This window comes from Coniosporium apollinis (genome assembly GCF_000281105.1).
Source record: "Coniosporium apollinis CBS 100218 chromosome Unknown supercont1.31, whole genome shotgun sequence".
NCBI classification, from domain to species: Eukaryota; Fungi; Ascomycota; class Dothideomycetes; genus Coniosporium; species Coniosporium apollinis.
This window is the reverse complement of record NW_006913293.1, coordinates 185,237-199,906: the sequence shown is the minus strand read 5'-3', so window position 1 is coordinate 199,906 and position 14,670 is coordinate 185,237. Positions and strand designations below refer to the sequence as shown.

At 53.4% G+C, this 14,670-nt stretch overlaps 4 protein-coding genes across 4 annotated transcripts; 1 reads left to right on the top strand and 3 right to left on the bottom strand.

The window, feature by feature from the left end:
* Positions 1-245: 245 nt before the first annotated feature.
* Positions 246-1,047, bottom strand: W97_06117 (uncharacterized protein; the record flags this gene model as incomplete). The annotated part of the gene is made up of 2 exons (XM_007784128.1): positions 246-916; positions 1,029-1,047. 2 exons carry the CDS (start codon positions 1,045-1,047, stop codon positions 246-248), a joined length of 690 nt encoding a protein of 229 aa, XP_007782318.1.
* A 449-nt stretch (positions 1,048-1,496) lies between these two features.
* On the bottom strand, positions 1,497-2,180 carry W97_06116 (uncharacterized protein; the record flags this gene model as incomplete). Its single annotated transcript, XM_007784127.1, has 2 exons — positions 1,497-1,753; positions 1,847-2,180. 2 exons carry the CDS (start codon positions 2,178-2,180, stop codon positions 1,497-1,499), a joined length of 591 nt encoding a protein of 196 aa, XP_007782317.1.
* A 1,416-nt stretch (positions 2,181-3,596) lies between these two features.
* On the bottom strand, positions 3,597-5,310 carry W97_06115 (uncharacterized protein; the record flags this gene model as incomplete). Its single annotated transcript, XM_007784126.1, has 3 exons — positions 3,597-4,282; positions 4,337-5,162; positions 5,215-5,310. 3 exons carry the CDS (start codon positions 5,308-5,310, stop codon positions 3,597-3,599), a joined length of 1,608 nt encoding a protein of 535 aa, XP_007782316.1.
* A 3,125-nt stretch (positions 5,311-8,435) lies between these two features.
* On the top strand, positions 8,436-14,321 carry W97_06114 (1,3-beta-glucan synthase component FKS1; the record flags this gene model as incomplete). Its single annotated transcript, XM_007784125.1, has 3 exons — positions 8,436-8,587; positions 8,639-13,963; positions 14,015-14,321. The coding sequence occupies 3 exons, from the start codon at positions 8,436-8,438 to the stop codon at positions 14,319-14,321; spliced, it is 5,784 nt and encodes a 1,927-aa protein (XP_007782315.1).
* Positions 14,322-14,670: the final 349 nt, after the last annotated feature.

The window sequence follows — 14,670 nt, the reverse complement described above, 5'->3', positions numbered from 1 at the left end:
GACAGGCGACCGCACCAGTAGCTATAGCTCCTGTGAACGATGGACTGGCGCTTGATGTCGTCGTTGTCGTAGTGGTCGTTGTCGTATGGAGCCGACTTGACGAAGTTGTGGTTGTCGTGGTCGTCCTTGGCTGGCTCGAGGTCGTTGTGGTTATTGTCGTTCGAGGCTGAGTTGGACTAGTGGTTGTAGTAGTTGTATGGGGCTGACTTGCAGAAGACGTTGTAGTCGTTATTGCCTGCACCGGCCTAGACGAGGATGTTGTTGTAGTGGTAGCCCGCTGCTGAGACGGGGAAACACTGGTGGCCGGCGTTTGGGGCTGGCTGGACGTTGCGACGCTCGAACGAGGACTGGATGTTGCAGCCGTAGAAGACAGCGGCGCCACCATGCTCGATAAAGGTGTTACCGTTACTCTTGTAGTTGTGGCTATTGTTGCTGTAGTGGTAAAAGGCCGGCTGGATCCGGACGTAGATGATGAAACAGACATCACCATAGTGGGTGATGAAGAACTTGAGCGCATCAAGAACGTAGACGACACTCCCGTCATAGAAGAAGAAGACATGCCTATCATAAGAGAAGAAGACATACTCATCATAGGAGAAGAAGACATGCTCATCATAGGAGAAGAGAACATTCCCATAATGGAGGAAGACGTCGATGTCGTGATTGAGGAAGACATCGGTCTCGTCGTTGAGGAAGACGACATTCCCATTGTGAACGAACTCGACGTCCACATCATGGAAGACGACATTTCCATTATGGAAGAAGACGGCACTGCCATCACTGAGGACTGAACTACACCCGTCCTCGAAGTCGACGATGACCTTCCCATCATGGAAGACCCGCTTCCCGGCGCAGAAGTTGGAAGGACTGAGGGCGATGGAGAAATTGAGACGAGCCCGCAGCTGCCATAACCAGGCTGACAGCCCGCGTCGCAGTACCCCGGGCCACTACCACTACAAACGGACGAGTTAGCAGATCCGAGAAAGCTGAACCAGTCTCCAAGAGCGAAAATTTACCAGAACCCATACTGCGAACAACACTCCCCATCGGGTGCGCCGTAACACGAGTAGTTGCCTCTAGATGGGCCGCAGCTACCATCACTGGCCCAGGTAGGCGTCGCGGATAGGGTGCTTTCCCTAACAGGTGACATGGAAGGCGACACAACAGAAGCGCCTTGAGATGACGCTCCTGGTAATTGAGAGCTAGTCATAGCGGCCATGCCGGTACTCTGCGTTCTCGAGCTGGTTCGACTAGACGAGGTCATGGGTGAGATGCTCATAGAGAGCATAGTCGACGAACTCCACAGAGAAGCCCAGACGGAGCTCTGGCCAGAGGAGGCTCTCGGGGGCGCCATTGAAGAGGACGACGAATCCCAACATCTACCATACATTGGCTGACAGCCGGTATCGCAGTATCCGACGCCAGAGCCACTAGGAGGATATCAGCAGGGATAATGTCAGAGTGCAGCCACTGCCTGAACTGCTAGAGAGAATTATTCACCAATAGCCGTAGGGAGAGCAGCACTCGCCATCAGGCGCACCAGAGCACATGAAGCCCCCGTTAGTTGCACCGCAGGCGCCATCAGGACTCCAAGACTGAGTTGGAACAGCAGAGCTTGCAGGGGGTGACACCCAAACTCCTGAGGAGGATATGCCCATCCATGCGGACGAGAAGGGTGGCTCTTCGATGGTGGTCTGTGTGGGCTCCATCACCATGCTTGACATGAGAGATTCTTGCCGGATTGCTTCTTCTCCTAGATAACAATGTTAGCAGTTGTCCGATGTTCATGAATAGCGCCACAAGACACAAGACGAAGTGCCTTCTAGCGCCCACGGGGAAAATCTACGTCGCTGCGCCGCCATGTTGATGGGACTCAATCCCAGTTCAGGGTCCGGTTCACCAATAAATTGAACCAAGAGGAGGGCATTGTCTATCTCCTCGGGCGGGACCTTGTAGAATTGAGCGGTGCTATTAGTGAATGCCGAGTCTGTCCAACTGAGCCCGCCGCTGTTCACCGAGAAGGATGTGTCAATGCTTCCGGGGTTGGAATCGACAGCGAAAGGCATACTGCGCACACCCGGTGCAACACTCATCTTGATACCGTTGACATACAACCTGCTGTCCAGGATGCGGAATTCGGCTGCCATCGAGGCATTGGTAGTGGTATTGCCATTCGCCATGATGTAGATCGAACGCATCTCTTGCCGTTTTTGAATAAATGTCGGCCCGGCAGGTACCTGAATGCTAATGACGAATGGTTCTCCACGATTAAAGGCGGCATCTCGTGATGGCGTTGGCGATACGACTACTGTTACTGGTACTGTCGTCGTGCTGAGTGTTAGTGTGGTCGGATAGCAGCTGCTGTTGCTCCTGGTCCGGGTGACGGTCACGGTTTGGCTGGTGGAAAACGAGGCAAAGAAAACCATAGCAAGAACCGCGTGCGTTAGAAAGAAGATGGACTTCATTGTGTGGCGCATGCTTGTCAAACGGCACGATTTGTGGTTACAGAATTGGATAAATTGGCTTCAAAACGGCGGGAGGAGACGAGTGTAACGACTGACTGAGCTGCTAAAAGAGAGACGAGAGGAAAGAGTGTTCCCACAAGGCAGTGGCCAAACTTGAATGGTCAAAGAGAACGAAGAAGCCGTGGAGGTGAGGCGATGTGTAGAGGCATCACGCCAAGTGAGACCGCTGAGGAATGTCAACACCCAAAACAGGTCAATGCATCCTTGCCAATTCCCTCAGGAATGTGGAATCAAAGTCCACATGGTATTGTGCCACACGAGTCATGTCTCTTGACTCGAGTAGAACACGAGTAGGTCCACTCCAGATGCCGTCAGGTGGAGCATCCAGCTGCTTCGGGCTCTGTACGTACACCCACACGTTTATCGCGACTACCCATTAAGCTTAACCCATACAGACTTGGAAAACTTGAAACCTTAGACAGAATAGAAAGTCGATAAAGCCTTTGTCCTTCTACAGCAAGGGCACAGAAGAAAAAAGTCGCGCTGCCCGGAAAACGGCAACAACCAAGCTCGGAAGAGATGATTTGATCAACAGCGATTTTGGTGAAGGGTTATGTAGCTTCGACCTGAGTCTATATCAGCACGTGTGCCGCAGTTTGTGAGATATACAGGGTCAATTTGTATCCTTGGATCGGATTTCAGTATATGAGTGAGAGGCATAGGATTTACGGGTTACGAAAGAGCACGTGACCTTCTTTATTATAATATGCCGGAGATTCTATATGAGCGAAGCTTTCCGCACTTGAAGATAGAGGCAGAAAGCTCTCCAGACCCTACTCATACAAGTGATAGTAAGGACGACATGTTGATTCTACTGCAAGATTTACGTGTGGCGGCGCCAGTTTCGAGGATGCTCGTCCTTCCGATTTGATACACAAGGCACTAGTAGGTAAAAGACATCAAAACAATAGGCCCCCATCGTGTCTTGCAGCTACTCACTCCACAGAGCCGCAAATGCTCGAATCCCTCTAACAAGTAAGGGAACCCCAGGTCTGCTGTACATCGACACGCGGAGAAAGAGGAGCCGCTGTAACCTAAAAGTAACAAAGGAAAGACGAAGGCAAATCCAGATCATAGAAGAATCATGCCCGCGCCGGTAAGGGTAGCTCCAAGGATATAAGCACCGAGTTGAAGCAGACCGACATTGAAGGCTGGGACAGTGATAGCACTAGCAGCAGCGGTTGAGCTTCTGGAGCCACCTGCACCACTAGGAACAGAGGTGACGGAGCCTGTGCCAGCAGTGCCAGCCTGGCTAATCAGCGCTGCGCAGTTGCCCTGTGCGGAAGAAGCCGCCTGAGTCGCCGCAGCACCGCCGAAGTCACAAGCGCTTGGGTTGTTCCGCTGGCCCTGGTAGTACTGGTTGAAGGCGAAAGCCAGTTGCTCCCTAGCATTGCACATGCTGTACGCGCCGTATTCGCCCGTCGTCCCGTTGTGGTAGATTCCTTGACAGGCTTGCTCGCTGAGGCCGCAGACAGTGCCGAAGAGATCCTCAAAGTCGTCTTCGTTGGTTGAAGGCCGGATTGTGCACGTCAAGGTATCCATCATGCATTCGCAAAGCTCCTTGTTCGGGGTTGGCGGCAGCGGGGAAGACGCGGCACCCCAAGTAGGGGCCACCGATGGGCAGTTTGCAGGTACGGTATTGGTCGGGTTGTAGTCGTTCATGGCGACTCCAGTAGGCGTAGCCGCTGCGATCTGACTCGAAAGATAGGTGAAGTCCTCGTTCCTTTCGACATTGTTTCCGTCGATTTCTACAAGACCTGTGACGTGAGGCGTCAGCTTGTGATGTGAACTGAGTGCGACTTCTCACTTACCGTAGTCATTCGCCTCCTGGAAATACATGTAGACGATACCACCAGACCACACGTCGGTCATCGGCTCGCTGTACAAAGCCTCAACGTCGGTGAAAGTACGAGGCTGGACTTGGTTGCAGCCATACTCGGCGAAGAAAACGGGCACTGAGTAAGAAGCGAAGTTGCTTGTCTGCCTATCGTAGCCAGACTCCCTGTATGTAGAGTTGCCGCACCACGAATAGATATTGTAGCCCCAGAAGTCAATGGCCTCTTCCGTATTGCCGCAATTGAAGTAATCAGCCATATCCTCGCGGATTATAGCATCGTCATTAGTCGCATAGCCAACACCAATCTTCCGGTAGCCTTTTTGCGCAATGTAGGCTTTGGTGTCGCGAACCGCAGCCTTGACAAACGCGCTTGCAGCGGTATTATTGGGCTGGTTGGAGACTTCATTGCCGGCGAAAAATCCAAGTGTGTTGGTGTAGTCCGCCAGCACGTCCACCACTTGTGTGTAGCGCGCGTATAGGTCATCGTTCCAGGCAGGGTCGTCACGGTTGATAGATAAGCCCGGCTGCGAAAGATCCGCTACGACGTAGATGCCGGCATCTTGAAGTAGCTGCATACAGGCGTCGTGATTCTGTGCCGGGTCAATGGCGTATACACGAATGGTGTTTGTTTGGAGCTCCTGCAGGAACGGAATATCTCTGCGGCAATTTGCCTCATTGGCGAGAGGATCTCTATACTCGACGCTCTCCGTGACTGTAGTGTTTGTTGAGACATCCTGCTGGTATGCAACACCCTTCATGAAGAACTGTGTGCCATTGCTCTGGTAGAAGAATTTGGAGCCCTAGCGAAAGGTCAGTATCACGACCAAATCATAGACATAGTATGTGGCGTACCTTGATGACGATGGGGTCAACGTCCGCAGTGACCGAGGAGGCCAGGAAGCCTATGGCGGCAATTGCGGTCGCGGCGAATTCAAGACCTGTCTTCATGATGAGGCGAAGAATTTACTTCTTCTGTGATCGGTATTGTCCAGAAACGATGCTGCCGTGAGCCGTTGTTGGGTAACCAGTCTATCCAAAGGTTTGCGGTTCTCCAAACAACAACGTCGGACCAGAGATCGAAACCGCACAAACGAGTGTGGGAAGGCGCTGAGTATTAGCTAATGATCAGAGTAGTAGTGAAGGTGCAGAACAGAGGGAAGGTTCGAAAGTGGTGAATGGAATGACGGAAGATGCGGAAGGAAGGGCTAGGGGATGCGGCGCCTTTGCATTCTTTGTCAATAAAACAGCGCCGGAGCTTGACGCGCAATCTTCTGGACCCTTTACGGACAGGGGGCTCAGGGATGCAATTTTCATTACGCTCATGTAGTCAGCAACTGCCTAGGTATTCACTGGCAACAATCCTCACTCTGGGCTCTGCCCTGCGTCGTTCACTGCAGAGCTGCGGATGGAAACCAAGCGCAGGTGGCAATACGGATGTCGGCTCCTGGTCGATCCAGACCACCAGCTCGAACAGGATTCCTGGGCTTGTCACGAGAAAGCTGGAGACTGACCAACCGTGCTATTTATTGCGCAGTCTTATGTATTTGTTGGCTGTCAATTCGACGAACCTGCTTTGGCACGAACTGATGCTTGTTCAAGTGATACAATCTCTGATTCAGAGCGCAACCTGGACGCCACAACTGGTAGCTGAGAAGAAGCGTATTGATCAAGATCAATAACTTCCGTTGGCAAGATTCTGTCAACCCACGAATCTTATGCAATTGACAGCTCGCTTCGAGTGTGTCAGGACTTTACATTCAGCAACTTAAGATTGTTTAGCTCATCCAGTCCGCTGTGTGTACGGAATTTCACAGCGGCTGCATATTCGCCACAGAGACCCCTCCGCGAAAAGTCAAGAGATCAGCTGCCGTCAACGGTCTTGGGATTGCAACGGCCATGTCTTGCGCACCGCCACGCGACAATCGTGATGCTCTATCGGTATGGGTGCGTCTGGAGTCGCATCCTGCTGTGAGACGCACAGGTTGTCAACATGCGACGTTGGGGAGTGAAACCGGTCGCCTTTTGCTGAGCCGCACGAGCTAGTGTTTCGACATGGACCACAAGGCGGCTACTGTCATGCGCGCCGGTCAATCATCAGTCGCCCGCCTATTATCACCGCGGATATTGCCATATCAAGGCTCCCGGGAACTTGCCCTTACTCGTTGGGTTCAAGGATGCCCGAGCGGCCGCAGATTTTCTTGCAGGCGACGAGTGGTGATCTAGCCGGACCGCCGACGAAAGAGCCCCAGTCGTGACGTGCTGCTTCGAGGTGGAGCATGCAAGCCTCGCGGCAGTGGCATCTCTGGCGATAGATGACCCAAGATGCAATCGAAGTGGATGGGGTTGTTCGTATCCAGAAGTGTTTCAAAGACTCAAGCATCTTTTGTTGCTCAGCGGATTGCCGCAGAAGCTCGGCGCAACCACGCAGTCTGTTGCGATTGCGCACACGCCGTGGCTTGCGCTTCGACAGTCTTATTAGACTCTTTTCGCTATCGCTCATCAGCCTGTGTCGTGGTCAAGGGTCGGCTTTGGCGGTTAGTTGCTAGGTCAGTGGCGCCGTGGTGCAATCTGCATGGATAGTCTGTTCGAGGAGCGAAGATCCATCTCTGCACCACGTGGAGGGCAACAAAGGCACCGTAACAGATACAAGAGAACCCAATGGGCGCAGAGTTCTGTCCTTCAGAACTGGAATCACTTGGGTGCACCTATCTTTGGAGTAAATTTAGAAACAGAGTTCACCTCTTTGCCACCGAGATCGTCTGGGGAGAGCGGAGACCAACGGGCCGGATGTGTGGCGCGTGCGGTCATTTCAGTGCCGAGGCGTTGTAACATCAAGGTGGACGGCAAAAGGGATTTCTGGAAACGATGATCTCCTGGCTAACAGGTCTGTTAATAGCATTCTGAAGACAGGCGATGTTCCCCGGATCAGCAGCTGGTGATGAACCAATCGCGATGGTGATGGGCAACCTGCAGAGCGGAGGACTGAACGCAGCGCTGTGCTCCTGTGCTTCGCAGCCAGAGGCGCGCTCTCTCAAACAGACTGTGACTTGGGGAAGGAGTTGTCGCTTGTCGCAGCTGCCATCAATTCGATGTAGCTTGCCCGTTGCACTCATTATTACCGTCGCGCGGGCAATGACCAAGCACTACGAACGGCCCCTACGTCGCTTCCATTGCGCGATGTTCGAAGCAGGCGATCTTGTCGTAATTTGCTTGACTGGGAGACGTTGAATAGGAGGCTTAAGCGTACCCACCCAAATCTGCTGCCATCCAGTCAGAAGGGGCGGCGCCGTCGGTGCTGCTAGGGATCCTGCTCTTGCCCCTGGGCCTTCCCTGCTGCTGCTCTCGCTAAGCGGCCCCCGACAAGCCAGCCACCCGGGCCTCAAAAGTTCTTCTGTTGCCCATTCCTGCTCCCCTTTCCAGACTTTCAACCTCCCTCTCCGACACTCGTTCTCCAAACATACACACCTGCGCTCTGCAGCGTGCCCTCTCACATCCACCAGGTGACGGAGCCGTTGGAGACAGTGTAATCGTCGGACGTGCAGTTGCCTTGCATCCGGCATAGTGAAGGGGGCGCTTCGAGCCAATCAGCAGCGGAGCCGTCGCAGATAACCCGCGGCCGCCACGCGTCTCAACAGCAACAAGAAAGCACTACCGGCCATCCTTCGTTCGGCGTCAAAACATCATCACAGCGTGCAAGCAGGCACATCCTCCGTCTTCTCGACCAGAACGCTTAGAACTCCATCTCTTGATTCTTCTCGTTTCCTTCAGGGCGACCTTCGACATTCGCTCACCTCACCCAACACGACCGCTCGCTCGCAATCGCATCAACACACGACACTGACGATCTTGTTCCTCTCTAATACGGCGGAATTGTTTCGAGCTTTCTCGTCCTGAGTAATGGTTGTTGTTTGACGTGAGTGTTTCTTTGTCCGCTGCGCAACTTCGGACTCGCCTTTGGGTCGTCCGCCGTTCCTGAACTGGACTTCCCTTTCACAACGCATCGTCACACGCTTAGACTGGAGAGCTGACTCCGGCCAGTCCACATTCAGTACTTCGAATAATAATCTCTCACCATGTCGGGACACCCTCAGGGAGGCTATCACGACGATAGCTACGCCCAACAACAGGGCGGCGACGCCTACTACCATGATGGCAATCAAGCGTATTATGACAACAACCAGGAATACCCGCAACAGCACGGCGGCGACGCCTACTACGATGAAGCGTACGTAATGCGTGGCTTCTGCAGATGACCAACGCTAACGCGCTCACACAGCGGTTACTACGACACCAACGGCCAGGGCCAGTACCAGCAAGATGGCTACTATGAGGGCAACCAAGGGTACCAAGATGAGTACTATAACGATCAGTACTACGATCAAGGTGGACCAGCTGCGGGACAGCAACCACAGTACAACCAGAACGGCAATGGCGCGAAGCCTCGCCGCCGCGGCCACGACTCCGAAGAGGAATCCGAGACCTTCAGCGACTTCACCATGAGGTCTGACATGGCCCGTGCAGCGGACATGGACTACTACGGTCGCGGGGATGAGCGGTACAATGGCTACAACGACGGCCAAGGCGGTGGTCGTGGCTATCGTCCTCCCTCCTCCCAAGTGTCCTACGCTGGTAACAGGTCGTCTGGTGCATCCACACCCATTTACGGCATGGAGTACGGCAACGCTCTCCCAGCCGGCCAGCGTTCGCGAGAACCTTATCCAGCGTGGACCTCTGATGCTCAGATTCCCCTATCAAAGGAGGAGATAGAAGACATCTTTCTCGATCTCACCGCGAAGTTCGGCTTCCAGCGAGACAGCATGCGCAACATGTTCGATCACCTCATGACGCTCTTGGACTCCCGTGCCTCCCGTATGACGCCGAACCAAGCTCTTCTGTCACTCCACGCCGATTATATTGGCGGTGAAAATGCCAACTACCGGCGTTGGTACTTTGCTGCTCATCTCGATCTCGACGATGCAGTGGGTTTCGCCAACATGAAACTCGGAAAGGCCAACCGGAGGACAAGGAAAGCCCGCAAGGCCGCCAAGAAGAAGGCATCCGAGAACCCGGGGAATGAGGAGCAGACACTCCAGGCGCTAGAGGGTGACCAGAGCTTGGAGGCAGCAGAGTATCGCTGGAAGACTCGGATGAACCGCATGTCCCAGCATGACCGTGTCCGTCAGATCGCGCTTTACCTCCTTTGCTGGGGAGAGGCCAATCAGGTCCGGTTCATGCCAGAAGCTCTCTGCTTCATCTTCAAGTGCGCCGACGACTTCCTGAACTCCCCAGCTTGCCAGAACCGGGTGGAGCCGGTTGACGAGTTCACCTATCTCAACAACGTCGTCACTCCGCTGTACACCTACTGCAGAGACCAGGGCTACGAGATCCAAGACGGGAAGTACATTCGCCGTGAGCGGGATCATGAAAAGATTATCGGCTATGATGACATCAACCAGCTGTTCTGGTATCCCGAGGGCATCGAGCGCATAATATTCGAGGACAAAACTCGGCTAGTAGATCTGCCCCCTGCGGAGCGGTTTGAGAGGCTCAAAGACGTACACTGGAAGAAGGTTTTCTTCAAGACATACAAGGAGACCCGCTCGTGGTTCCACATGATTGTCAACTTCAATCGTATCTGGGTCATCCATCTCACCACCTTCTGGTTCTACACTGCCTTCCACTCACCTACTTTCTATACGGCGAACTACGAGCAGGAGCGGAACAACAAACCCAATCCGGCTGCTCAAATGTCAGCAGTGGCCCTCGGCGGTGCCGTCGCAACGTTGATCATGCTTATTGCTACCTTGGTCGAGTGGTCCTACGTCCCTAGGAAATGGGCCGGAGCTCAGCACTTGACGAAGCGCTTGTTCTTCCTCCTGGGAGTGTTCGTCCTCAACGTGGCACCCAGCGGGTACATATTTGGTTTTTCGCAGACTGGCACAATTGCAAGAGTGCTTGGCATTGTCCAGTTCCTCGTAGCCCTTGCGACATTCCTATTCTTCTCGATCATGCCGCTCGGTGGTCTATTTGGAAGCTACCTTACCAGGAACTCGCGAAAGTATGTTGCCAGTCAGACCTTCACTGCCAGCTATCCGCGCCTCCACGGCAACGATATGTGGATGTCGTATGGTATCTGGATTCTGGTTTTTGCTTTGAAGCTCACCGAGTCATACTTCTTCCTGACACTGTCTCTACGTGACCCGATCCGCATTCTCTCAACTATGAAAATCACCACATGTGTGGGCGATGCTATCGTCAAGGACTATCTGTGCTACTACCAGCCTAAGATCCTCCTGGGTATCATGTTCTTCACCGACCTGTGTCTCTTTTTCCTGGATACCTACCTTTGGTACATCATCTGGAACTGCATCTTCTCCATTGCTCGATCGTTCTACCTTGGAGTGTCGATCTGGACGCCGTGGAGAAACATTTTCTCGCGCCTGCCCAAGCGAATCTATTCTAAGGTTCTTGCTACAACGGACATGGAGATTAAGTACAAGCCGAAAGTCCTGATCTCGCAGATCTGGAATGCCATCGTCATCTCCATGTACCGGGAGCATCTCCTGGCCATTGACCATGTTCAGAAGTTGCTCTACCACCAGGTGCCATCCGAGCAAGAGGGCAAGAGGACGCTCCGTGCACCGACCTTCTTCGTGTCCCAGGAGGATCATTCGTTCAAGACCGAGTTCTTCCCGTCCCACAGCGAAGCCGAGCGTCGTATCTCCTTCTTTGCTCAGTCTTTGTCCACGCCAATTCCGGAGCCTCTGCCGGTCGACAACATGCCTACCTTCACCGTTATGATCCCTCACTACAGCGAGAAAATTCTCTTGTCTCTTCGTGAGATTATCCGTGAAGACGAGCCTTACTCGCGTGTCACGCTTCTCGAGTACCTCAAGCAGCTCCACCCCCATGAGTGGGATTGCTTCGTCAAGGATACCAAGATTCTTGCAGACGAGACGTCGCAGTATAACGGGGATTATGAGAAGAACGAGAAGGACACCGCCAAGAGCAAGATTGATGACCTGCCGTTCTACTGCATTGGCTTCAAGTCAGCCGCACCGGAGTATACTTTGCGCACCCGAATCTGGGCTTCTCTCCGTTCGCAGACTCTCTACCGTACGATCTCTGGCTTCATGAACTACAGCCGCGCTATCAAGCTCTTGTACAGAGTCGAGAACCCGGAGGTTGTGCAAATGTTCGGTGGCAACTCTGACAAGCTCGAGCGGGAACTCGAACGCATGGCCCGACGCAAATTCAAGATCGTCGTCTCCATGCAGCGCTATGCCAAGTTCTCGAAGGAAGAGCGCGAGAACACTGAGTTCCTCCTCCGTGCTTACCCCGATCTCCAGATTGCGTACCTCGATGAGGAGCCTCCTGTCAACGAGGGTGAAGATCCTCGGTTGTATTCTGCGCTGATCGACGGTCACTCTGAGATCATGGAGAACGGCATGCGCCGTCCGAAGTTCCGCGTCCAGCTCTCTGGCAACCCTATCCTTGGTGACGGCAAATCCGACAACCAGAACCACTGCATCATCTTCTACCGTGGCGAGTACATCCAGCTTATCGATGCTAACCAGGACAACTATCTCGAGGAATGTCTCAAGATTCGAAGCGTTTTGGCTGAGTTCGAAGAGATGACAACGGACAATGTCTCTCCATACACCCCAGGTATCCCTCCGGCCAACTTCAACCCTGTTGCTATCCTTGGTGCTCGTGAATACATCTTCTCGGAGAACATCGGTATTCTCGGCGATGTCGCAGCCGGCAAGGAACAAACGTTCGGTACTCTTTTCGCTCGTACACTGGCTCAAATCGGTGGCAAGCTGCATTACGGCCATCCGGATTTCCTCAACGGTATTTTCATGACAACGCGTGGAGGTGTCTCCAAGGCTCAGAAGGGTCTGCATCTCAACGAAGACATCTACGCCGGCATGAACGCTCTCATCCGTGGTGGTAGGATAAAGCACTGCGAGTACTACCAGTGTGGCAAGGGTCGTGATCTTGGTTTTGGCTCAATTCTCAACTTCACTACCAAGATCGGTACTGGCATGGGCGAGCAGATGCTGTCTCGTGAGTACTACTACCTTGGCACTCAGCTTCCTCTCGATCGGTTCCTGTCCTTCTACTACGCACATCCTGGGTTCCACGTCAACAACTTGTTCATCATGTTGTCGGTGCAATGCTTCATGTTCGTCATCATCAACCTAGGAGCTCTCAGGCACGAGACGATCGTTTGCAACTACGACAAGGACGTACCGATCACTGATGCCTTGTTCCCTACCGGATGCGCCAATCTGGTGCCAATCTTCGACTGGGTGGAGCGCTGCGTTGTTTCGATCTTCATCGTCTTCTTCATATCGTTCGTGCCCTTGGTCGTCCAGGAACTGACAGAGCGCGGCTTCTGGCGTGCGGCAACTCGTCTTGCTAAGCACTTCTCGTCTTTTTCGCCGTTGTTCGAGGTGTTCGTCTGCCAGATCTACGCCAACTCGCTGACTCAGGATCTGTCCTTCGGCGGTGCCAGGTACATTGGTACTGGTCGTGGTTTCGCCACCGCTCGTATTCCGTTCGGTATCTTGTACTCCCGCTTCGCCGGGCCATCGATCTACATCGGCGCAAGGTCCTTGATGATGCTTCTGTTCGCTACCTTGACCACCTGGGGCGTATGGCAAATCTACTTTTGGGTGTCGCTGCTGGCCCTCTGCATCTCGCCGTTCCTGTTTAATCCCCATCAATTCGCCTGGAACGACTTCTTCATCGACTACCGAGAGTACCTCCGATGGCTGTCTCGCGGAAACACCAGGTCCCACAGCGCCTCTTGGATTGGCTTCTGCCGACTGTCCCGAACCCGGGTGACTGGTTACAAGCGAAAGGCCCTTGGTGATCCCTCAGCTAAGCTGTCTGGCGATGTTCCTAGAGCTCATTTTACGAACATCTTCTTCAGTGAGATCCTCGGCCCGCTTGTTCTGGTCGCTATCACGGTAATACCATACCTTTTCATCAACTCGCAAATCGGTGTTACCACGGAGACCAACCCAGATCTGTCTTCAGGGGACATTAAGCCTACGAACTCTCTCATTCGAGTCGCGCTTGTTGCTGTCGGCCCCATTGCCGTCAACGCTGGTGTCCTCGCGGGTTTCTTTGGTATGGCTTGCTGCATGGGTCCACTTCTGAGCATGTGCTGCAAGAAGTTTGGCGCCGTCTTGGCTGCGATAGCTCACGGCATCTCGGTCTTCATGCTGCTGGCCTTCTTCGAGGTCATGTTCTTCCTCGAAGGTTGGGATTTCGCCAAGGCCCTGCTTGGGATGATCGCTGTCGTCGCCATCCAGCGTTTCATCTTCAAGCTCATCATCGCTTTGGCTTTGACCCGCGAGTTCAAGTCCGATACCGCGAATATCGCCTGGTGGACCGGCAAGTGGTACGCCATGGGCTGGCACACTCTCTCCCAGCCTGGCCGTGAGTTCCTTTGCAAAATCACCGAGCTCGGCATGTTCGCCGCCGACTTCATCCTCGGTCACTTCATCCTGTTTGTCATGCTCCCAGTGCTTCTGATACCGTACATCGACAAGTTCCACTCGGTCATGCTGTTCTGGCTCCGTCCGAGGTATGTATCAGCTTTGCTCACTTGAAGATACGCACGCTAACCGTCTAACAGTCGTCAAATCCGACCTCCCATCTACTCACTGAAGCAGACCAAGCTGCGAAAGCGACGGATCATCCGCTACGCCATCCTTTACTTTGTCATTCTCATCGTCTTCGTCTGCCTGATCGTTGGTCCGATCGTCGCGAGCAGATTCCTGACGGGTCTGCCGGAGATGCCTATGGATCTGATGCAACCGACTGGTCTCAACAACAACGATACTCTCGGTGCGACGATTACCGGCACCGGTCTAGGCGGCGGCGACGCGGTCTCGACCGCTACGGCCACCGCGGACAGGCTCATGCGCTATGCATTCTCGTAGTTGCGGGCTGTTGATTGGTCTTCTATGCAGGCATTGTTGGCGCATTGTACATTGTACAACATCTTTCCATGACATCGATGCTCGTCAGCTTTGGCGGCACTTACATAATGAGTGCGATTTTTGACCTGCATCATGTAGGGTCGGGGTTTCTGGTGGGATAGACTCTCGTTTTGCTTTTCGAATCTTTCCGCTATACCTCTTCAAGCGGATCGCATTGCACACATAATATACAGGCATGGGAGGTCGCTGGTTTGGTTCAGTTCAGCTGTTAAATAGGCAATACATCGTAACAAATGGAACACATTTGCAACAAGATTTTCGCTCGGTCAACAAATACGTCAAGCATGCA